General features: G+C 43.9%; 1 protein-coding gene across 5 annotated transcripts in view; it reads left to right on the top strand.

Annotated features, from left to right (window-relative positions):
• The window catches only part of CXXC5 (CXXC finger protein 5), a 68,600-nt gene extending 46,730 nt beyond the window's left edge, over window positions 1–21,870 (top strand). For 3 of the 5 annotated variants that reach the window (XM_081872884.1, XM_081872882.1, XM_081872883.1), the window contains exons 3-4: window positions 10,876–11,839; window positions 20,927–21,870. In XM_081872884.1, the coding sequence (XP_081729010.1) occupies window positions 11,060–11,839; window positions 20,927–20,971 (825 nt within the window). In that variant the 5' untranslated portion in view covers window positions 10,876–11,059 and the 3' untranslated portion in view covers window positions 20,972–21,870. Of the gene's footprint in view, window positions 1–5,335; window positions 5,463–5,500; window positions 5,642–10,875; window positions 11,840–20,926 lie in introns of those variants that run through there. The other 2 variants (XM_081872881.1, XM_081872885.1) reach the window with 2 other exon arrangements.
• Window positions 21,871–23,299: the final 1,429 nt, after the last annotated feature.

Raw genomic sequence — 23,299 nt, 5'->3', positions numbered from 1 at the left:
TGCCAGCTCATGCATTCAGCCAGGACATGGAGGGGAGGAGCATCCCAAGGCCATGGCCCTAATCTCCTCATGGAGAACTCTTTCTTGCATTCCTGGCAACATGTGGAGGTCAGTGGCGGGACAGGCAGCCTCAGCCCTCCTCCCCTCCTTGCGTTGACAGGACGTGGGGGCTCTGGATGGTGTGCCCAGGTCTACTGAGGCAACGCTGTGGCTTCTCCTTGTCACAACATGAAGGGGCATTCATATATGTGGCCTCTTCGTATGCAGGTAAAGTAGAGGTGGGAGCTGTTCTTTACATGGAAAGCAACATTTGAGGAAAGGGAAGGTAAAGACCCTCTGTGCCTTAGCTCCCTGCGCTCTCCCTCAGCCCAGCTCCAGTAGCAACGCTGAGCTACGCTGTGAGAAACAATAAAGTGCTGTGAGGTAAGATGCCGGGGGAGAGGCTTTTGTGTCCCTCTCCCATGCACTCTTTACCTTGTGCAGCTCTGCCTCCACAGTCTGAGGCAGCAGTGCTGCAGAGCATCAGTTGCTGGAAGCCATGGGGACTGCAGAGTCCTCTTGCTTCCAGGTCCTGCTTTTGGGTTTCCCACTGGAGTGTCTGGTTTGGCCACTGTGAGAACAGGTTGCTGGCTAGAGGAGCTGTTGACTTGATCCAGCAGACTCCTCTTGTCTTCATTGCGTCCTCTGCTTTATATGTGAATATGACAGGCATGTGGATAATTTAAACATAGCTGCTCTGTTCCAAATACCGTATTTCACCACATAATGGTCGCATTTTTAATGCTGATTTTTCTTTTTTAAAAAAGGGGGGTGCAACTATTATGCAGTAAATGCATAGTTTAGCCTAGGTCTCTAACCCTGCCCCGTGAGCCCCACTCAGAAAAGTGGGGCTTTCTGCACAGGCCCTGCCTCAGGCATGCGCCCCTCTGCCGCTCGCTCCCCGCGCAGGCAGTTGCTGGGCGCTGGGCACATCCATGAGCCCATGCTGCCCGCCTTCGGGTAAGACCTTGCTGCTACTGCATTTCTCCTCCATCGCCAGCTGTCGGGCAAGGCCTCCTCAGCCGCTGCCACCTTTGCTTCCCGCGCAGGGCTGCCTCATCCTCCATGGGCTGAGGGCCGGCTCTGCCAAGAGGCATGTCCCACAGGCAAGCCTGGGAAATGGCTGCACCAGAACCATTTCATGTACAAAAGCGGGGGAAAGCTGTTGAGCACAACAAAACACTCCAGAGCAAAACAGAATGTCCCACTGGCAAGGCATTTACACCCCAGCGACTATCATGTGGTGAACGCTCTGGGGGACTGATTTTAGGGTCCAAAAAAGAGGGGATGTGACTATTATGCGGTGGTGACCATTACATGGTGAAATATGTTAGTTTGGCCTCAAACCTCCAGACAAACACAGCAGTCATTCACTGAATACAGACAGCAGTGGAGGGAAAAGTGTGAGTGAGGTGTGTGGCTATCTATAACTTTTTTGCACAACAGCTTCTGAGCTGACTCACGGTAGAGTAGCAGAGGCAGTCTATCTGGCAGCAAGAACGGCGGAAACTGACTCATTTTTATGCTCAGAGACTTGAGTCCCACTAACACGAGCTGTGACACAACCGTGTTGGAGTATGTAGGTGTGGAAATATGGCATCACCCATCATGTCAACTACACTCAAAGGAGTGGGTGACATACATAGAAACTTGTGTTTTGTTGGAATTATGGGGTTAACCATAACCTCTTGGGACTCCTTATCTTTGGGTCCAGTACACTTCCAAGTACCAGGCCCCTTCAGAGTATCACGCAGCTTCCAAGCGTGTAGGAGTTCCAGGTCTAGCATGGAGCGTAGAAATAAATTGCAGGAAACATTCAAATACAGACAGAATTCTTTACTGTTGTTCTTTAAGCATAACAGTTACAACAGGATACAACCATCTATCCTCCCTGATAGAGGTTTAATTTAAACTGTTCCATCTAGCCCTAAAGCTGCCAGACCTGCTCTCACATCTTCACACCACAAGAGTAGCGTTCAGACTAAACATCTCTCTGTGTTCAGCACTGAAACAGATATGTAGGAACATTCTTTAGAGTGACCTTGCACCTGTTGTAAACAAACCAGCTTCAAGCGGCTTTTGGAAACCCTTGTTTCTGGGAATGAACGACTCATCCCCATCATGTTTATCACCTGCGCTTTCTACCAAACTCTATAATGAACTGCAGCCCAGTTGCAACCCTAGTCAACTAGACCCCAGTTGCCAAATTTGTGTGCAAGAGCATCTACAAAGAACCTCAAGAGTGCAGTCCTTGGAGTAAGTGCCATGTGGACTTGCTTCTGAGTAAACATGCGTAGAATCAGCACTGTAAGTTTGCTGCAGTTCTGCTCTCTAGGTGTATTCTTAAAGCAGGGGGAGGAACTATTACTTTACTTCTTTCCTTTTTTTAGTATATTTTTAAAATCATTCAGCTTCTGGAGTCTGGTATTTGCAACAACCCCTTTAGTAATTTAAGATGAAACCTACAATTGTTGTGAGGGAAGCAGAATGGGGGAAGCTGCAGAAATTTGTATAAATAAACTTTCCGCATCTAGGCCCTCTGTAAGTTTTTTCTGTAAACTGTGACATCCTAGCAGTCCAGGTAGGGTCTACTGAGGGACACAGGGCTGCTGTACATAGTTTAATATCACTTGGTGTGAGACATTTCATGTGATGAGGAGCCAGGAAACAGGCCATGTTTTGTTTGAGCAGTCATTCTGTGATGAACAGTAGACTGACCTTCAGCTTACTGGTGACTCTCATCAGACTCCTTCCCTCTGCTTCTCGCTAGCCACCCTTCCTTTATGCACTCAACTCTCCATATGGCCTCTTTTGTACCCCATCCCATCCACAACAGCCATCATTCGGCTCCTTTCCGCTGTCTCCAGCTTCCTTTGAGGCAAAACACTCTTGGATGGAAAGGTAACCAGTAACCTTTGTTTAACCTATATTTTGTCCTTCATTCAAGCTCCAGTGTCTTTGATTTGGTTTTTGTAGCACTATTTGTGGGACAAATCTAAATTTTGCCTGCTTTACTGTGGGACCTCTGCCTTATTTGGGGGGTGCAGTAGCTGCCTTAACATGGAATATTGAGTGATGCTCCTCCTCTTGAGTTTGAGATTATGATACTGATTTGAAAAAAAGAATACACAATCTTACTCCCCCCCCCCCGAAATATCATGGTGAGGAGATGGCCTGGTTTGCTCCTGGGTATTTAAACAAAGGTTTGATTTGCAGAAGTCATCAGGTAAAGCTTTTCATAGCATGGTAGTAAACATTATCACCTACTAACGTCTGGATACCAAGCTGCTGTGAAACAGACAGCTACAGGACTTGCATGCTTCAAAAGTTGGCAACCCTTGAGAGTGAGGCCCCTGTGAATAATAAAAACTGGGAATTGGCCTTTGCACACTGCAGATAAGTAGCAAATGCTTCATACAAGCATTTCCTCCCCCTTCCATGATTGCTGCCATAATTATCATTTTCTTCTGTGTTCCAATTTCCAGGGACAGATCCATGGATTTGTTTTATAATAATTTTTATTGATTTTACAACATAAAGAAAAAACAAAACAAACATAATGCGACTTCCCCAAACCTCCCCTTCACTGCATCCAAATTTCAAAATTTTTAGCAATTCTTCATCCCATTTTTATATTTAATTCTCTTTAAAAAGAGTTTCTGCTTTATAAATTTCGATTTATAGCTGTAATTCTTAGTGTCCAATCCCCTGACATCTTAACATTCCGAAATTTTACAACAATTTTTAAGATAGATTTTAAATTTTTTCCAGTCCTCCTCCACTGTCTCTTTCTTCTGGTCACGGATTCTGCCGGTCATCTCTGCCAGTCAATTTCTCAAAACTCTGTAGTTTCAGCTTTTCACCATCATATTCTACAATTTCACAATATTTTGGCCAGTCTGTATCCATGTTCAATCTTTTTACCGCCTTAGCTTCCATTGGTGACAGCCACCTGGGGGTTTTACTTTCAAACAAATCTTTATATCGATTCCATACATTATACAATGCTTTCCTAATAATATGATTTTTAAAATTTCTATGTACCTTTACCTTGTCATACCATAAATATGCATGCCAACCAAAACTATTATCATAACCTTCCAAGTCCAGAATGTCTGTATTCTCAAGAAGTAGCCATGGTTTCAGCCAGCAAAAAGCTGCTGCTTCATAATAAAGTTTTAAGTCCGGCAGGGCAAAGCCCCCTCTATCCTTTGCATCAGTCAAAATCTTAAATTTAATTCTGGGTTTTTTGCCCTGCCAGACAAATTTAGATATATCTTTCTGCCACTTCTTGAAACAGTCCATCTTATCTAAAATTTGCAATGTCTGGAACAAAAACAACAATCTCGGCAATACATTCATCTTAATTACAGCAATTCGGCCTAACAAGGAAAGTCTCAGTCTTGACCATATATCGAAATCTTTCTTCACTTCAGCCCAGCATTTCTCATAATTATCTTTAAATAAATTCACATTCTTAGATGTTAAGTTCACCCCCAGATATTTTACCTTTTTAGTAATTTCCAAACCAGTTTCTCTTTGAAAACTATCTTTTTCCCCCACCGTGAGATTTTTTTTCCAACACCTTTGTCTTGTGTTTATTCAATTTAAAACCTGCTACCTGACCAAATATTTCAATAAGTTCCAAAACTCTTTTTGTACTAGTTTCTGGCTGTTGTAGTGTCAAAACTAGGTCATCTGCAAATGCTCTTAGCTTATAATGTTTAGTTCCGACCTGTATACCTTTAACCAGCTGGTCTCTTCTAATCATGTTAAGGAAAACCTCCAGTACCGATATAAACAATAGAGGGGAAATTGGGCATCCCTGTCGTGTCCCTTTCTCTATTGGAATTTCATCCATAACCATACCATTTACAATAAGTTTGGCCTTTTGCTCAGAATAAATTGCACTTATACCATTTTCAAAGTTCTTGCCTACCCCCATTCCTTGGAGATTCCTCTTCATAAAGCTCCAACAAATATTGTCAAAGGCTTTCTCTGCATCCACAAAAATCAAAACAGCTTTTCTATTTATGTCAGTTTCCAAAAGTTCTAGAATATCTATAATATTCCTCACATTGTCTGACAAATGCCTGCCTGGTAGAAAGCCTGTTTGGTCCCTGTGAATCTCCTCTAACAGCACTTTTTTGAATCTTTTTGCTAGAATGTCTGCAAAAATTTTATAATCCACGTTCAAAAGTGATATAGGGCGGTAATTCTTGACTTGATGTTTCTCAGTTTCTGTCTTTGGTATAAGTGAGATGAATGCTTCCTTCCACGATTCGGGAGCCTTTTTCAGATCCATGGATTTGTTGATGACTTTCACGTGGATTATAATTTAGCCTGTGGTGATCTGCTGTGGTCCGTAGAAGAACAGACCATCCACCTTTCTGCTGCTTTTCTGTTCAAGCTGAAATCCTAAGGTAGATTATTACTGTGATCAAAGACTCATTAAATAAGGCACTGGACTAATTTCAGATGTGTGGTCTACTGGAGGACAGAACTGGGGAGCTTTCACTTCACAAGTTTACACCACTGATTATTCTGTGATCAAAACCCATTGGCTTGTGTGGATTCACACATCCAGTGGGCAGAACCAGAGGTTGGTGGATGCAGAAACATCCAACAGCTTGGAAAAGTTTACTCTGAGAGAGATCCGTGATTGTATAGCAGAAGTTTTGTCTTTAATATGCAGTGTTGCGGCCTCTGATGAGCCCCACAGGGTATGCACAGGGTATTACATCATCATCACCATCATCAATATTACTATTATTAATTTTACTACTCTGGGCGGCTCACAGCATACACCAAAACACACTAAAACATCAAATGTTAAAAACTTCCCGATACAGGGCTGCCTTTTGATGTCTTCTAAAAGTCAGATAGTTGTTTATTTCCTTGACATCTGATGGGAGGTTGTTCCACAGGGGGTGCAACTACCAAGAAGACCCTCTGCTGGTTCCTTGTAATCTTGCTTTTTGCAGTGAGGGAACCACCAGAAGACCCTTGGAGGAGGACCTTAGTGTCTAGGCTGGAGCGATGGGGTTGGAGATGGTTCTTCAGGTATATTGGGCTGAGGCCTTTTAGGGCTTTAAAGGTCAGCACCAACACTTTGAATTGTGCTCAGAAACGCACTGGTTGTCAATGAAGATCCTTTAGGACTGGTGTTATATGGTCCCAGCGGCCACTCCCAGTCACATGTGAAGGGGAAAACACACAAGCGCTAACCAACCCTGCCCCTAGATGTCAGCATGGTGGTCTGCCAAGAACAATCCTGTCCACAAGCAGCTATTCCATGTGTAGGCTTCTTCTTTGCAGATGACCACATGAACATGCATATATTTAAATAAGGGCGAGGCAGCAGGCTTGCCACCAGGGCCAGGAGTGCCACCCTGCTCCCTAGTATTCCATGATGCTCCATTCACACAAGCAATGAATGAAGGGGGACTATGCTGCATCCTGTAAATAGTCGAAGGCAGTTAGCAAGGCCATGTAGAGTCAGCATTCTTTGAGTGAATTAATGATGGAGAGCACAGAATCAGGTTGTGGTGGCTATACTGAATTAATACAGAGTATTATGTGTGTAGCATTAAGTGACTACAGGCACAGCCCAATTCATACTTACATGTCTGTGTGTGTGTGTGTGCATACAAAACAAATCAAACACACACCAATGCTTGCTTTGTAAGGCTGCTATCTTCACTAACTTAAGGTAAGTACTGTTGAAATTCAGTGGGAATTATTTTTGTGTAAGCACACACAGAAGCCAGCTGCAACAATTGCTCCACCTGGCATGTGGGAAGAAGATGCCACTTAATCCATATGACTGTGGAGAAAAATCTGAAAAATTCTTTCCCCCTTCATTTCATTCTTCACCCTCCAAATTGCTAACAACAAAAAGATTGGGAGAGAGGTTTCTGTGGGAAGGAGGAAGAACAAAAATCTCCAAAAGTTACCCAAAATATTGTAGGTAATTTTTATGATACCTACAGACTTTGTAGAATCCACCTGCAAAATTTGAGGGTTGGGCTGGTTCAGAGGCAAATGTTTTTTAAACTTCAGGTTTTTTGCCTGAGGTGTGAATGGAACTTGGGAAGCTTAATAAGAACCCCTTCCTCTGGCCAGTTTGTGCAATGATTATTGAGCTCATAGAGGGAACTCTCAAAAATTGCCTTATGCCAACAACGGAAGTGGCTGCATTCCATTTTTCTGGTAGCTCTGATAACGGATGGATTTTCTCCTTGCTTCAGCTGTTCTCCCCATGCTTCCTTTCCCCTTGAATTCCAGCTCATGGCCTAGCATGTTGTCATGAGGACTCCAAGCCAAGCCCACCCTCAGGCAGCCCCTCTCAAGTCTTCTGTGACCAAATGTATGTTTCTCTCGCCATGATATGTGGGTGTGTTTTAATCCTTCTCTAAATGCAGAGAGCAATACGTGATCAGCAAGGAGCTGCCTGTGTGGGACACTGGTCATCGTTTTGTTGTTTGTTGTTGTTAGAGGTGTTGCTAAGGACTTAAAAGATCCAGGGTGCAGGCCCATGCACAGAGATATGTGTAACATTTGCATAGGCTACTTTGTAAGTATAGGTGCACATTTAAATATGCTGCTCCTTAATTAATTCTCCCGGTGTAATATCCTACTGAGTAGCTCAGATCATACTGGTAGCATCTGGCTTGGCAGCATCTCTGTGCTGGAACCACTGGTTGTCTTGGACGGTCTTGAGAAGATGGGGGAGAGAAGGCATAAGAGAGGAAAGGGATGATTTCAGTCAAGTCAATTCCCAGCAGGACACTGTAGACACCCTGTTCTGGGCTCGTTCCCTATCCATTGTTGCCATTCTCAAGGTGATGAATCTGCAGCCCTGAACTCTCCTGTGTCCCCTGTCCCCTCTTCACGTTTAAACTAATCTCTTCCTTGGACACATTTATGCAGAAACTGACAGGCTTCTGTCCAGTCCACCTTGGAGCTTTGGGTAAAGGAGGAGGAAGCTGATGGAACAGGCTGCCTGGGGCAAGACAGGGAGGGAGCGCAACACTGTTAGCAGAGTCCGAGGCAGTGGCAGGGCTTCCCTAAACAGGGCAGCCTGTCAGCTCAGGTACCACGGCTAGTTGGCTGCTCCGCATGCCATGGGTGGGAACTCTGCCACGAATTTCCATTTCCAAGGGAACTGAATTTGGGCAGAGAGAGAGAAAATAGCAGCCCATTTGTTTCCTTGCTAGAAATTGAAACGAGAGGCAGAGTTTTGACACTGAATTGGAGTTCAGTAGCCTTGGCCCCCCCAGCGGCCACATAGCTGAGTGGTGGTGCAGTGCTACTTCCACGATTGACTCCTGCAACCGCTGCTGTCAGACCCATGGTGTGTACATGGGCCCCTCAGGCCACCCCCTAATAATGGGGCCGTTACTCTCTGGACTGGAAGGATGATGGGTGTTGCTTTTCGTTTTCCATTGGGACCCTTTCTGACACCTGGCATGGCTTGGCTGCCTCCAGTTCTCGAATGGCTCCACAAACTCTACAACACAGGGACACTGTGTGATGTATTTCCTTATTTCCTGTCTGTTAGAAAGTGGAGTGGTAGAGCCAAAAGTGGAACCCAGGTTTGTTATTCAAAGGCTTTATGGGCCTTGTGGCACAAAATAATGACAGAATTCAGAGAGGGAGCCCTGCCAGGATTCTCCTTTGGTATACTGAAGTGTAAACGCCAAGAAGCTTCTCAGCAACACATCCAGGGCTCACACAGTTTGGATGGCCTGGGAGGAGGATGGGGGCTTGGCTGTGGGCTTCTGCTGAGCTTGACAAGCAACATAAGGCACATCAGTCCTGCTTCACCACAAAGAAGCTTTTATCAGTGAGATATTTCTGATTTGGACAGAACTATGTGTATTAACTGTCCCGGTCTAGATTATCAGCAGTTGCGCTTTTTGAAGAATGAGAGGTGGTTGTGACACTTGGAGCGTCTCCTGATATCTGTAGGTTTCAGTCTGACCCATGATCTGTGGACTAGAAAAATGCTGAGAAGTGTTGACTTATCCCTGTGCCTTCACCATGGAAGCTGTCGCTGTTACAACTAGCCAGGCTAATAGCTGTTCCTAGGTGTAACTCTAGGACATGGAGAGGGGCACAGAGGAGTGCTAGTAATACTCATCAGGAAGATAGAAGAAAGCTCCAAGCCAAGCACAAAAAAGCACTGCCATAGAAGCTGACCATCAGTAGCCGTCGCTGTGTCTTGGCTGTGAGATTTGCTTTAAGAGAGCAGCTCTGGTTCACTCTTCAGTTAGAAAAATAGAGGAAAAATCCAAACAAACCTCAGCCATTAGTCATTTGTTAAGAGCAAGAGCAGAGGCCGCCAGCAGCACCAGCAGTTGGCATAGGCAAGCGGTGGGCGAGTGAGCTGCATGGAGGAAGCATCTGTAGAAGCCAGCTTGCCAAGTCACCATTATCTGCATGATCACAGGACCCACACAGGTGCCAAGCAGCCTCAGAGGTTTGCTCAAATCCTCCCTCTCCCGCCTCACAACCTGTTTTATGGCCTTCTGAGTGTGTGATGGGTAGAAGGAACAGGGTGGGTGGGAGGAGACATACGCCTGTCATTTGTCCACAGGGCAAATGAAATCTATGAAGTGGCCATTTTAATTTTCATTATCTCGGTAGCCACTCTGCCTTTGGACACCAGTTCTCCAAGTGGCTGGAGAGATAAAATGTTAAGAGAGTTTCTGCAAATAGACTTAAATAGGATGTGCTTGCATAATTAAATCAGTAACAAGACTGAGCATCTAGGAGTGGGTCCTTTGCATGAAAAGGTATGTCACATGCAGCTTTTGCTCAGTGTATTCCTACTTAAGATAGAGCCCATGAAAGGCTCTCTGCTGTCCTGAGAGCAGCTAGGACTGAACCACTGTTGTCATGGGCATGTATGATTGCCTTAATTGCACATCTGGCTCCCAATTCAAAGTCCAGGCAGGAGAAGAAATTAATGCAAGTCTGAATAAGGGTTGCACAGCCTCCCCCCCCCCCAATGGATCCAGTACTACTCTCAAACCTACTTTTATGACTGTTGCTTTTGTTTCAAGAGTGGAAACACCCAGATATTTGTAGCTCCATATTTGGACTGCTGTTTTGTATGCAATGAGCTTGTACCCTTCAGTGCAGGAGTACTGTTTTATGCTCTTTGGGATCACACTTCTGCTTGTTTTGCCTTTCTAAGTGGGGTGTATTGCAAACATTGCAAACAGACAGCTGCTTTATACTGAGTCAGGCCATAGTTCCAGCTAGCTCAGTATTGGCTACATGAAGTCTGGCTAACCTTTGACCCTCCAGGTGTTGGTGGACTACAACTCCCATTATCACTGACTCTGGAGCCGTGGGAGCTAGAGTCCAAGAACATCAGATGAGCCAAACCTGGACTACACTGACTAGTAGCATCTCTTTCCCAGCCTTTCCCCTTTGGCTTTTTTTAGTTTATATTTTATAGTGTGGTGTTTTTTTAAATGTTGTAAGTTATCTGGGATAGCTTGGGACAAAGATGAGATATAAATATATTAAATAAATTAGGTCCATTAATTTCAATGAGTCCTTTGCGTAAAATGTTGTTGTATACCATGCATAGGAAGGTATCCTTAAGCTACCTGTAGAAGTGGCACATTCCCATCCAGGATACCTTCAGGTCCACTGGTTTGGCAGTGGTTGTAGTCTTCCATATGGTTGTGTTCATGGGCGTGATGAGGACAGAGCTGACTTTATCACGAGGGGAGGGCCTGAGTGAAAAACAACACGGTGCAATTGTTTCAGCAGACACCTAACTCTTCGCTAATTCACTCTTCCCTTTTTAACTTTCAGAGGCACCTGTTGTATATGGAACTGCAGGACGTTGTAATGGCCTTGAAAGTGCACTGAAGACGGACCTTGCCCCCCCCCCCCGCCATCATTTGTGATTGGTACTGTTAGTATTGTGGCGGTGCGTTGTTTTCCACCGTGAGTGGGCTTGCTGCTTTATCTGGTCTCCTCTTTGTTAAGAAAAAAGATGTCCGAAACTGGCTCTCATCAAGACGCCAGTTCCAAGCCAGGCCTATTGGAAAAAAACAAGAACCCAGATGACTCTCAGCCGTCAGTCAATTCAGAAAGGAGGAACAAAAGTGGGATAATAAGCGAACCTTTGAACAAAAGTCTTAAGAAGTCTCGACCACTCTCCCACTACTCCACTTTTGGTAGCACCAGCTCATTAAGTGAACATTCTGAGAAAGGTGCCCCCGTAGCCAACGGCAATGAAGCAACTATGGATAAAAGCAATTCTACCTCAAAGCACAAAAGCATCTCCGACATGCTGAGCAAATCAGATATTTCTGCAGAAGGACAGAGCATCTTGCAACAGTTTGCTCAGTCGACAGAGCTGCTCAAAAGAGTAGTCCAGGAGCACATTCCCCTGCCTAATGACCACGGGACGGGCATCTCAGACATGGAAGCCGTCTCGGCTGCAGAGACAATGAACAGCCCATCTGATTTTCCTTACCTGGGGGCTTTCCCTATCAACCCTGGCCTTTTCATTATGACCCCTGCTGGCGTATTTCTGGCAGAGAGCGCACTCCATATGGCTGGCTTAGCAGAGTACCCAATGCAGAACGAATTGGCATCTGCCATCAATTCAGGGAAAAAGAAACGGAAACGGTGTGGCATGTGTCCTCCTTGCAGAAGACGGATAAATTGCGAGCAGTGCAGCAGTTGTAGGAACCGTAAAACTGGGCACCAGATTTGCAAATTCCGAAAATGTGAGGAACTTAAAAAGAAGCCTTCTGCTGCACTGGAGGTAATTGGGTTTGGTCAGGCAGCTTAATACTTCCCCCTCAGCTGCTCTGTGTGGAACCACAAGGCCAATTTATGTGGACTGGATGTGGAAATGTCAGGGGTTTGAATCTCTTAGCAGTTCTTACCTTTTATATTCCACTTGGCTTCAGTCTTCTCACATGCAGACCATTATTATTAGTAATTGGGAAAGAAACTCTCAGATTCGCCCTCATTCCTGTGATGATATGAGTGGCTCTCTGGGGCCTTCTGTAGACTCCTTACAAATAGCTGATGGTGTGTTCAATCTGTTTCTGGATTCCATTATCTCAGACTGCATCTGAGATCTCACAGGACTTAAAACACTCCTCCACAGGGGAAAAATAATAATAATAATAATAATAATAATAATAATAATAATAATAATAATCCCCGACATTGAAACTAGCATGACAGTGTGGGGGTTGTTCTAGAACCCTGACATGCTGCTTTACATGTAATGATAATAATGTACATAATGCTTTTGATTGTTCAAAGTGTTTCCATTTCTGTTATCTTCTCACCAGTGTTTTTTCCTTAAGAAAATAGGTGCTGGTATGTACCATGCCCAGCTCCCCCCCGCTTGCTCCCCCCCCTCCACCTTTGCCCCTTCCTCCTGCTCCTCCATTGCTGCTGCTTCCTCCTGGAAATGCTTTGGCGCGACCCCTTATGATCGACAAAGTGCCTTCTGGGAAGGTGCCTGAGCATCGTAAAAGTCGCACCAGTGCAGTCTGGCACCTTCTGGGAAGGTGATCATAAGGGTTGCGCCAAAGTGCCTCTTCTCTGGCATGCCCTTTTTACAATCATCAGACACCTTCACAGGAAGTAGCGGGGGGGGGGGGGGCAAGCAGCAGCAGCGAGATAGTGGGGGGGGGGTAAGATGTGGTGGTACACTGACCAAAAAAAGCACTGCATCTCACAATTCTTACAACTATAAGTAGATGAGCATTATTGGCTCCATATTTCAAATGGGAGGCTGATTCATAAATGTGTAGTGGCTTGCCTTGGTGGTAGCTTGGCTGAGTAACAGGGACTTCCTGATTTGTAGCTCTGGCTCCTTCACCACAACACAGCACTAGTTCTCATTTTGTACAAATGGGTGTTCCTCTGCCCCACTTCAGTAAGGAAGCATAGACGTCAGAAGTGGTACAGTTTGGACAAAGATTTATCACTTCAGCTGCTGTTTGTGAGGGCTAGGCCTTAATGCCAAAGTCTTTTATACCATAGGGAGAGAACATGTCTCCTCTTCTTAACCGTTGGCCAATCACCAATTTACAGCAGTTTCTTCTAGCAGGTGAACTTCATTTCAAAATGTTCTAATCACATTTCTAAGCTAATACTCTGAGTGAAGTCAAGACATTGTGGCCTCTCCAAAACCTCTACTGACCAATTACAAACTCTGACTTTATAGGTTTAGTATATGAAGCTTCTGAGTACAAATCCTCCGACTTTGACTATTGGTCACTTTCTAAGGTCTTGGGCATATTTCTTTCCCAGCCCAACTACCAACTGCAAAATGCCAAGTTGAGTGGGTTTTTATTTCCTGGAAGTCCCTTTGGGAGGGGTGAAGTGTGTCTTGTCACAGACGTTGGGCTGTCTTGACTTAGCCTAGCAGCTGTGATTCTTGAAAACTCAATGCCTTTGTTGGTGCAAACACTTCTTGTCAACGGGATGTGACTTAGTAAAGATTACAGACCTGCCTAGCAGCTCTCAGTCTTCCTTGTAAGTTGAAAGGGGGTTCTTGGTGAAAACAAAGCAAAACACAGTGAAGTAACATGACAAGCATGCTATGGAAGATGGCAAATGAAAGAACAGGACGAGTAATCAGATGCATATGAAATGCAAGCAGATCAAGGTAAGGATGCAACCCTGTCAGTAAACAAAATTATCTTAGGAAAGTTTAGCGCATCTTAAGATGCAGAATAAATTTTACTTTGCTAATCGGTCAGTTTCCCAGATGTGGAAAGGTTTGGGGCTGTTCATTACTCACACTAGAGCAGGTTGGGGGACTGGGGATTTGAGGCAAGGACCCCAAATCCCAAAGCTGCCAACTCTCTGCAAGCCACATTGACAAGTGGGCCGGGTTGCCCACCTGACATATGACATTATGTGTGGATAGCATTCAGTGCTGAATGCAAGCCAGGCAAGGTAGTGAAGCAGTAGCCTTTGGGCAGAACTACATGTTACATGCAAATGTGTGCACCAAACCATGATGTTTGCTGCTTCAATAGGGGGGGAAAGCCGGTGCTGTTGAGAAGCTTGATACTGGTAATCCAGAATGGAGAAGCAGTGGGAAGAGATGCTTAACCCTTCTGATACTTGTTGTTTTTCTTCTGAAACACTCATCAGAAGGGTTAACCACCTCTTCCGTGGGTGCTTGCCCACTTCTGTGGGGTTCCTGGTGCCTGTTTGCAAAATGTAAAGACATATTTGGAACCTGACGGGAGAAAAAGCAGCATAGCCGGGGAGAGGAATTGCTAGAGAAATGTAGCATGCATAGGAAAGGGTTAAGCATCTCTGCTCAAAATTGCTCCCTTCCAAAATGCTTTTTGATAAAAGCAGCAGCCATCATTATTCATATGTAACATGTAGCTCTGCCATTCTCTTTCATATAAACAATGCAGTCTCGAATGAGAATTGCTTTAGGTGATGGATCAATTCTATTGACACGCCTTGCTATTCCTGAGTTGCAAAGTTGTCAGGTCACAACTGAAAGAAGGATCCTGTAGCTTTGAAAATTAGGTTCTGTGGTTGATGCAGAGCTGATCTCCCCATCACCAAGCAGTGCTCAAGAAGAACGGAGGAAGCTGAAGAGATTGACCCACTTGGTTTGAGCCCCATATGATTGCAAGCACAAACAGAAAATATGCACTGCTGACATTTGGGCCTAAGCTAGCTAGCTTTATTGAATGGAGGAAAGCAAAGTATTGTGTCTCCTTTGCCATTTGACCTCCCCCTTGTTCCTTATTTGGTGGTGAAGAGAAGGCATGTAGCATCCATGTTTGTACAACTCTTTGCTGCTGGTCTTTGAAAGGTACAGGCCCCTTCTCCAGGTTGAAACCCTCTCTTGTTAGGCAGCTGGCTAATTTTTGAAAAGCTTCAATTTCTGGGGTGGGGTGGGGGAACCTACCCCCTTCAGTTCCATTTAATCTAGATATTGGGCAGTGGGGCAATGAGGTTTTTTTCCTGGTTATGCTGCTTAAGTTATTTTCTCTGAAGTTAGTGAAGGCTATAGGCATCACACTCTCAATGAAGACAGCAATACATTGCACAGAGAATGTAATAACTTGCTTTCTTATTAGCCACATTCAACGTTTTTCAATTAGCATCAGATTGGAATGCATACTTAGGGTGGGGGGTGGGGGGACCAGTCTGGGTGGTGGTGATATGAGGGGCTGGTATCTTTCCCAAACTGCCATATTGCTAAATTATATTCCTGTTCTAATTTGCTGAGTCAGTGATCTGGAAAAGGGGAAAGGGGAAAGTCCATCTCTCCTAAAGAGACCCAAAGTGGGAAAACGGATTCCACAGTGCATATTAGGCTGCTGTGTTTTCCCTCATTTTCTTTGCGTTATGGGGGAAGTTAAATGACACAGCGAACCTGTGGAAGGCTTTATAGCTTGGTTTATTTATCCTTTTTTATTTTGTTCTCTTGCTGACTGGGAAATGGGAATAAACGAAACCACTTTCAAATTATATGATGGGACTTGCTCCATTTACAGCAAGTCTACTCTAATTTTGGGAGAGTTAGGACTAGCATCTCCCAAGCAGTGGCAGGCATATTCTGAGCTAAAATTAATTGCTACTGGTTTATATCAGATAAATGAAAATAATGTAAGGAGAAACCTGCTCAAGTCTTTGATATCTCTAATGCTGCAATCCTGTGTACACTTTCCTGGGAGCAAGCCCTAGTGAACACAGTGGGACTGACGTTGGAGAGAGCATGCATAGGAGATAGGAGGCTGCATAAGTAGATAGAAACTACTTTATATATATATAAATGGTTAGTGTGAATAGGAAATAAAATGTTTGACCTTCATTTGAAGTTAATTTTGTCAGAATCCTTTTAAAAAGAAAAAGAAAAAGAAAGAAAGGGGGGGTGTCCCGCAATAATTTCAGTTGTCCTGTTCGAAAATGGAACATGGTGCATAGGCCAGTTGGATGCTGAGAAAGATACCATACAGATAGGTGGCAAAGCAGGCTTACATTTAAGGATCTCCTGCAACATAGTTTTGTAAACTTCTTCAAAGGTATTGTTGATCATCTCTGTACTTCATTGATTCATAAAATTCTAGCATTGGAAGGGAACTTGAGGGTCATCTAGTCCAATCCTCTGCAATGTGGGGCTCAAACCCAGGACCCTGAGATTAAGAGTCACATGCTCTACCAACTGAGCCATGCTAGGGTCGCTTATCCCTTCTGTCTCTTGCACTTCCCTTGAGGAGCTCATCTTGGTGCAGGTGGTCTCTCTCCCCCCCCCCTTTATCCTCTCATCAAGCCTGTGATGTAGTTTAGGCTGTGTGGTAGAAAGCGACCTGTACAGTCACGGCCTGATCTCGCTAGCTGTCTCACTCAACACCGAGAGCTGCATTTGCCACACAAATCCTGGATCACTAACAAGCAACATTTGTTTTAGCCAGACCAATTTAACTGGAAAGTTTGTTCAATCTAAAATGCCTTGCACAGCCCTCTTCCCCTTTCTATAATAGTCCACAGGTCTGTGAACAAAGGCATAGTAGAATTGTGTCTAGACTCCTTTCAGTATTAATAATATCATCTGTGCAGGATTATGTAATCTGCAGTCACACACAGCCCACTGCAGGATTTCCACCCTGCTTACTTAACATGAGTGACAAACACATTCTGATGTCTCACCATCTTTCAGTCGTTGTCACCTTAGCAGACTTCCTGAGTGCCACACAACTTGTTCTCCTACAGGCAGCAAAAATATTCTTCTCCCACTCGAGCTGGTGAAATTCCTCTCTGCTGAACAATTTGCCCTGGAGCAATATCAGCCATTGATTGGTTTTCTGCCATCCTCGGCTCCTTTGGGTGGAAGGAAGCGATAGAAATTAAATAACTAAAATTATGTAATTTCTCCATTTCCTGCTTCCCAGTCCCCAAAACACAAGCCCTCCCTTCCATCTAACCCAACAGTGTTTTGAATAAGATGCAGGCCAATGCCTTTGAAATACCACAAGCAGGGCATCAAAGGTACTCAAAGCATCTGTTAACTTGATAGATAGACTGCAGGCTATCATTTATGCCTATTCATGCCAAGTAAATACTCTGTTTCAAAAGCCAGCTTGCAGGGATGTTGCATGTTTCTGTACAGATCATTGATCTTAGTATGACTAAAAGGTAAAGGGACCCCTGACCACAGCCGCAGAGGACTCTGGGGTTGCGGCGCTCATCTTGCTTTACTGGCCGAGGGAGCCAATGTTTGTCCACAGAGAGTTTTTCCGGGTCATGACTAAGCCGCTTCTGGCGAACCAGAGCAGCGCACGGAAACGCCGTTTACCTTCCCGCCGGAGCGGTACCTATTTATCTACTTGCACTTTTTTGGTGTGCTTTCGAACTGCTAGGTTGGCAGGAGCAGGGACCGAGCAACAGGAGCTCACCCTGTTGCGGGGATTAGAACCGCCGACCTTCCGATTGGCAAACCCTAGGCTTTGGCAAACCCTAGGCATTGCTAGCACAATGCAAAAAGATTAAAAGTGTGCTGCCCTATGAATTAAATTTGGCATTTGGATCTGTATCCATGCTGAAGAAGCCTAGCCGGTAACCCCCCCCCCCCCACCTGTTCCTCCTGCCTCCTTTTCTAATCCTGGAGACATGGGCTTTGGTGTTTGTTCCGATTTCCACAGCTCCAGCTGAGCCCCGCCCCCCCCATATTAATATACAAGGGTGGTTTAGGGGCAGGCTCATGGGCAGCAAGAAGGAAATCAGCCCTGCTCTGCCAGTAGACATGGGAACAGCTGCCCAGCCCATTTGCATCTGACATCCGGAACAGTGGAAGGAGCAGGGGAGTCAGCTGTGCTGCATCTGGAACACTGAGAGGACAAATAGAACAATTGCAGAGGACCTGCTCCAGATCATTGTAAATATCCTTTCAGAAATTGCCTTCTCCAAGACCCGCTTTGCTGTTTCTCATGGACTCTCCAACTTTGTGAGGCAAGCATGTGAAGGTTAAAAAGTGATTATTTCCCAGTACACTCACTCACACACTCTCTCTCTCTCTCTCTCTCTCTCTCTCTCTCTGTGTGTGTGTGTGTGTGTGTTTCAGTGACAGGTCAGGCTAACCCTGCAGGCACGGGGAAACCTGGCTCATTGTCAAAGAGTTGTGTTCCAACAGCAAACTGAACCTAAGAGCTCCTCACAGCAGGAAATGCTCCTGAACAACTCATAATGGCTCATCTTAGTGAGAAATAAGCATCCTTTTCTGTCCCTTCAGGTTCCTCAGCTGGTAAATGCCAACAACTTGCAGGATTCGAATAGCAACCATTGTGGGGCGAAGCTGTTGATTCAGAATCAGAATCATTCATAAATATCAGTTGTGTTTCTCTGACGAGGGGCACCTTTAATAAGTGCAACCAAAATGTTGGCTTTTGGACAATCGGTTTCCTAAGAGGAATGTTACACTAGATAATAGGTTTAGGCTGTGATCCAAAACATGCTTACTTAGGAGTTTGGTCCCAGATGAATTCAGTAGAAATAGAATCATAGAATCATAGAGTTGGAAGAGACCACAAGGGCCATCGAGTCCAACACCCTGCCAAGCAGGAAACACCATCAGAGCTTCCAAGTACAGATGTGTAAGACCAGGCCACAAGTTTATCAGGCCCAAGCTAGCTGTTATGAAATATCTGCATGATTGCATGGATCAATGATTGATTCCCTGTTGCTTTGGCAGTCTTTCAGGACAGAGACAAACATAATGTGTGGCAGAAATGTTTTCAATGGCACATTTGCTACACTTCTTTTCAGGACAGCAAAAGCTTGTTCAGACCATTTCCACTACACTTGCCCTGCCTGCCTCCATCATTTTTTATTCTTTGAAATGACACATAAAGGCAGTGCCCACTGCTCCAAGTGGCAATTCCCGGATACTCCATTAATGGCATGTGCAAGTGGTATGTTTTACCACTTCAAGAACATTCATAAAACATATTTTAAAGGTGTTACTAAAACAGTTGCTATCTTTTGGAATAATAAAGACAGAGGAATGAATAAAATGCCACTTTCAAAACTATGTATCAGTTTTGGAAGTGGTATTTTATTCATTCCTCTGTCTTTATTATTTCAAAAGATAGTGTTTTTTATAAAGTAGAAAAGCAAGATGGCGATGATTAAAAGGGAAGGGAAGCCCAGTTGGTATTTTCTTCAGCATTTTTGTATGATAAGTTATTTTATTGCAAGTCGCTCTGGACTAAGACATATTTTGAGTTCTACTGCCTAGTCTACATGACCTTTTTAGTCAGAGGACACTGAAGGACTACCTAATCTTCCACCCAGCAATATTAAGAAGACCTGAAGCAGCAATATGAAGCCTTAAGGAGGGATGGATAAATCCTTTCCTTTGCCATCAGTCATGGAGGAAATGGTGCTGTGTTTAAAAAGTCAACAATGAGTCCCTTTATATTATGGCTTTTTAAAGTTCTCAGGCTGTTAAAAACCATCACATGGCTGGACAGGTTGGTGGCAATTTCCTCGGCTTTCACCTCCTTTGTGTCTGAAAAACAAGCGAGCCAATAAAATACTAAATTGTGTTGCCAGCCTTGCATTGGGAAGGAGAGATGCTTCCCACACAATGACATTCCTAGCCTATCAAAGTTTCTGTATAGCTCTAGCCTCTATAGTTTTATACCCAGAGACATAAAATGGACACATCAAAATAACATGCCAAATGGCTGGAAGGTAAATATCTCAATAACAGAAAATATTACAGTGCTCCTGGAAGATACTCATGCTTTGGCCAGAGAGAAGGAATTATATCATTGTGAAACGGCAACCCTCCCTAACCCTAACCCGCCCCATCTTTGAGATGCGTCCTGAGCAACCAATGAAACCAAACCTCAACAACAGCAACCAAGCACATTCCTGGAGGCTTCGGTAATTAAATGAGCAAAGTTTTCATTCCAGCAGACCCCAGTCTCCTGTTAGCTTTGTTCAAGAAATTTTGATCTTCCTTCCTTCCTTCCTTCCTTCCTTCCTTCCTTCCTTCCTTCCTTCCTTCCTTTCTGCTTGTTTACAGTAGCAGGAAAGGTTGCATGCCACAGCATGGTAAAGTCAATTTTAAAAGATAGGTAGTCCTGTCCTACCACTCTTCCTTCCAGATTGTGAAGTTGCAACTCTTTATTGCCCCACCTTGGGGGAGATTAATGTGCATCCCTGAAGCTCTCTATTAATAGGGGCAAGGGTATGTATGCATGTGACTGACAAAGTAACAAGCACAATAAACATGCACAAGTATCTCCTGAGCGTGTAACTGCCAGCCACGAGTCCCTTCATCACAATATGCATTTGCTGTGCTATTGGAATGGTCAGTAGGGAATCGAAGTTTATTCTTAGTGGACTCTGCATGACATGAGGCCAGTGATCAGTGAGGACTTATTTCTGTGTTCATATAAAGAGACTTCAGACCACTTTCTCCCCACTCCCTGCCAAAAAGTACCATTTGAAAGTATGAAAAGAGCAGTTTGCCGCTTCTTTAGGCTGTATACAGCAAAAGCATTTGGCCAAAGGGCCAAAAGGTTTCACAAGAGACTACTGGGTACCATGAAGAATTGCAAATAGAGAAGATGTGAAGTTGTAAATATGTCTTTTGCAGGAGCAGAAAGTTGGAAAAATAGGTTTGGGAGGGGAGGACACCGTAATTGGAATTACAAATATGTAATGGTGTAAGGTTAGCACTGAAGAACAGCCACACTGAAGCTGAATGGCGGGGCATCGGGTGTGGTGGAATGTTCTGGACTTTCCTTAAAAGGCGCAAAGCTGCTGACTCTGCCCGGGGCTTGTTCTTCTCCTCCCTGCTCATCATGTGTCCCTGTTCTGTTCTCTTCTGTCTCTGCAGAAAGTGATGCTTCCTACAGGCGCTGCATTCCGGTGGTTTCAGTAGGAACAAGAATCCCAAAGCTCTGTCATCCAGTGCAATGTCACTGCTTGCTTGTGTTGTCTCAGGCAAGGCCTTTTTTGGGCGGAAATGAATGGATGCGCCTGTGTCTCCTTTAGAACCAAAAAATTTTTCTCGCAGATTTCATTCCTGTTTTTATAATTTTTTTGGCATTTGTTTAACATCTTCGAGTACTAGTAAAAAACAAACATTAACTGCTTTTCAAATAATTTTTTTAAAAGAATCCATTAAGTAACAAGACATTATAGAGTATGGACAATCAATTTATTTTCCTGTGTTTTGGTGTTGATGTTGTTTATGTGTGGAAGATGCAGTTTTTGTGTAGAGAATGTAAATTTACAGTAACCTTTTAAATCTAGTTACTAATAAGCACTACTGTAATTAGCACAGCTGTTTATTCATTCATATTTTTGTTTGATTAATTTCCATCATTAAAGAAAAATAGTGTGGCTAGTTTCTAGAATCGCTCAACTTCATGTTTATAAATGAGAATATGTTTAAAATAAGGTAGTTTCCCTTTCCCTAACATACACATAAGATTAAGGTTTAATCAGCAAAATGTTTGGTATGAAAAAGTGGAAATGTACTGCAAAACTGGCAAGTTTTTAATGCAAAGCAAAATAATAATTAAGTTTAGACCAAGAAGAACTGCACACTAGAATAAACCTGGAATTAACTGCAATTATTCTCTTTTAGAAAAACATTACTGGAATTCAGATATAAAGCTATTGCAGAACCCGTGTTGGAAACATATATGAGTCTTTTTCTTCTGTTCAAAGCCCTTGTTTCCCTGCTTTCTGACCATCACTAACTGAAAGGCTGTTTGTAATGTTCTAGCGATTCAGGCTGTTTTGTGAATAAAAATGAAAGCATGTTTTGTGTCATGGTTTACATTTCCATTATTCTGTCTGTTTTGGTTGCATGCAGGGGGGCTTTGTTTGTTTATGTTTCGATTGCCATGGGGGGCAATACTAAGGCAAAACAAAAATGGCCTCTTTTAGATATGTTGGGTTTCCTCCACACACACAGTATTTTCCAGTGTTTGCCATTCAGGTGGTTTAAATTAAGGCAGCTGGTTATTTTTAAGGCTGCAACTCTAACCTTACTTAAAAGGTAAAGGTAAAGGGACCCCTGACCATTAGGTCCAGTCATGACCAACTCTGGGGTTGCGGTGCTCATCTCGCTGGGAGTAAACTCCATTGAATGCAGTAGGATTTACTTTCAGGCAGGCATGAACGTATGATCTCCCAAGTCATATGGAGAGCAGACCCATTGATTTTATTGGGTGTGCTCTGAGTAGTACTGACATTAGAGATCACACCAAGGGTTCTTGTTTGTTCATGTTTTCTTTTTAAATAACTCCCCCCCCCCAGAAATGAAACAGTGAGACCTTTCCCTTTGCAAGCAGCATTGTGTTACTAGCTAGCTGAACATGTTCTGCAAATATATGGGTATGGGATCTGGATTTATTTATCAACCCAAACATCTGATAAGTTGAAAGGTCATCAATTTTCAGAACAATTAGAAATCAACATAGCATTCATGTTTCCAAATTTATAGGGATATTATCTGTCTTAGGCCACCGAATCGTTTTTGCCTTAAGCAAATGAGTTGCAAGTGGCTCTAGAGCAGAGGTAGCCAACACTGCGCCCGTCAGATGGTGTTGGACTACAATCCCATCAGCTCCAGCCACCTTGGCCAGTGGTCAAGGATGATGAAAGTCAATGGAACTTACATCATCTTTAGCCATGTTTTTTTTTGGAGGGGGTGTCTGATGGGAACTATAGTGCTACAACATCTGAAGTGCACCGTGTTGGCTACCCCAGCTTCAGGGGGTTATACACAATTGTTTCCCTCCATATATGGAAAGCTCACTGATCCTTTGGAGGCTTCCATGCATTTTCACTGAATTCCCCTTTCTCCCACAGCTCCCTAGGCCACCTCCCATGCTGTTCCAAAGTTTCTCTCTCTCTCCCCCCCCCACCTCTCCATAGAAGATGGGAAGGGGTGTGCAGAGGACAAAAATGTTTTTAATCAACAAAGACACACAACTGGATGCAGCCCGGAAGAAATTAAATATTGGTTTATTTAGGGCTGTCAGTTACTGCAAACAAGGAGCAGGATTTGGAAATAGTCTTTCTCGCATAGCTGCTGTCACTGAATTCCTTGATATCTTAGGCTTACCTCTGTTTTGCATAAGGCAAGACAATCTCATTAACATAAAACAGTAACAACACTTTTGTCAATAAAAATATTAGGTGAGTGCTTAAGAGAGGGTTTATTTTATTTCTTAAGGAAGCAAACTTGTTCCGA

Source organism: Podarcis erhardii, assembly GCF_964252035.2.
Source record: "Podarcis erhardii genome assembly, chromosome: 8".
Classification (NCBI taxonomy): domain Eukaryota; kingdom Metazoa; phylum Chordata; class Lepidosauria; order Squamata; family Lacertidae; genus Podarcis; species Podarcis erhardii.
Note: the sequence above shows the minus strand (reverse complement) of the source record. Positions and strands in the feature narration are given on the sequence as shown.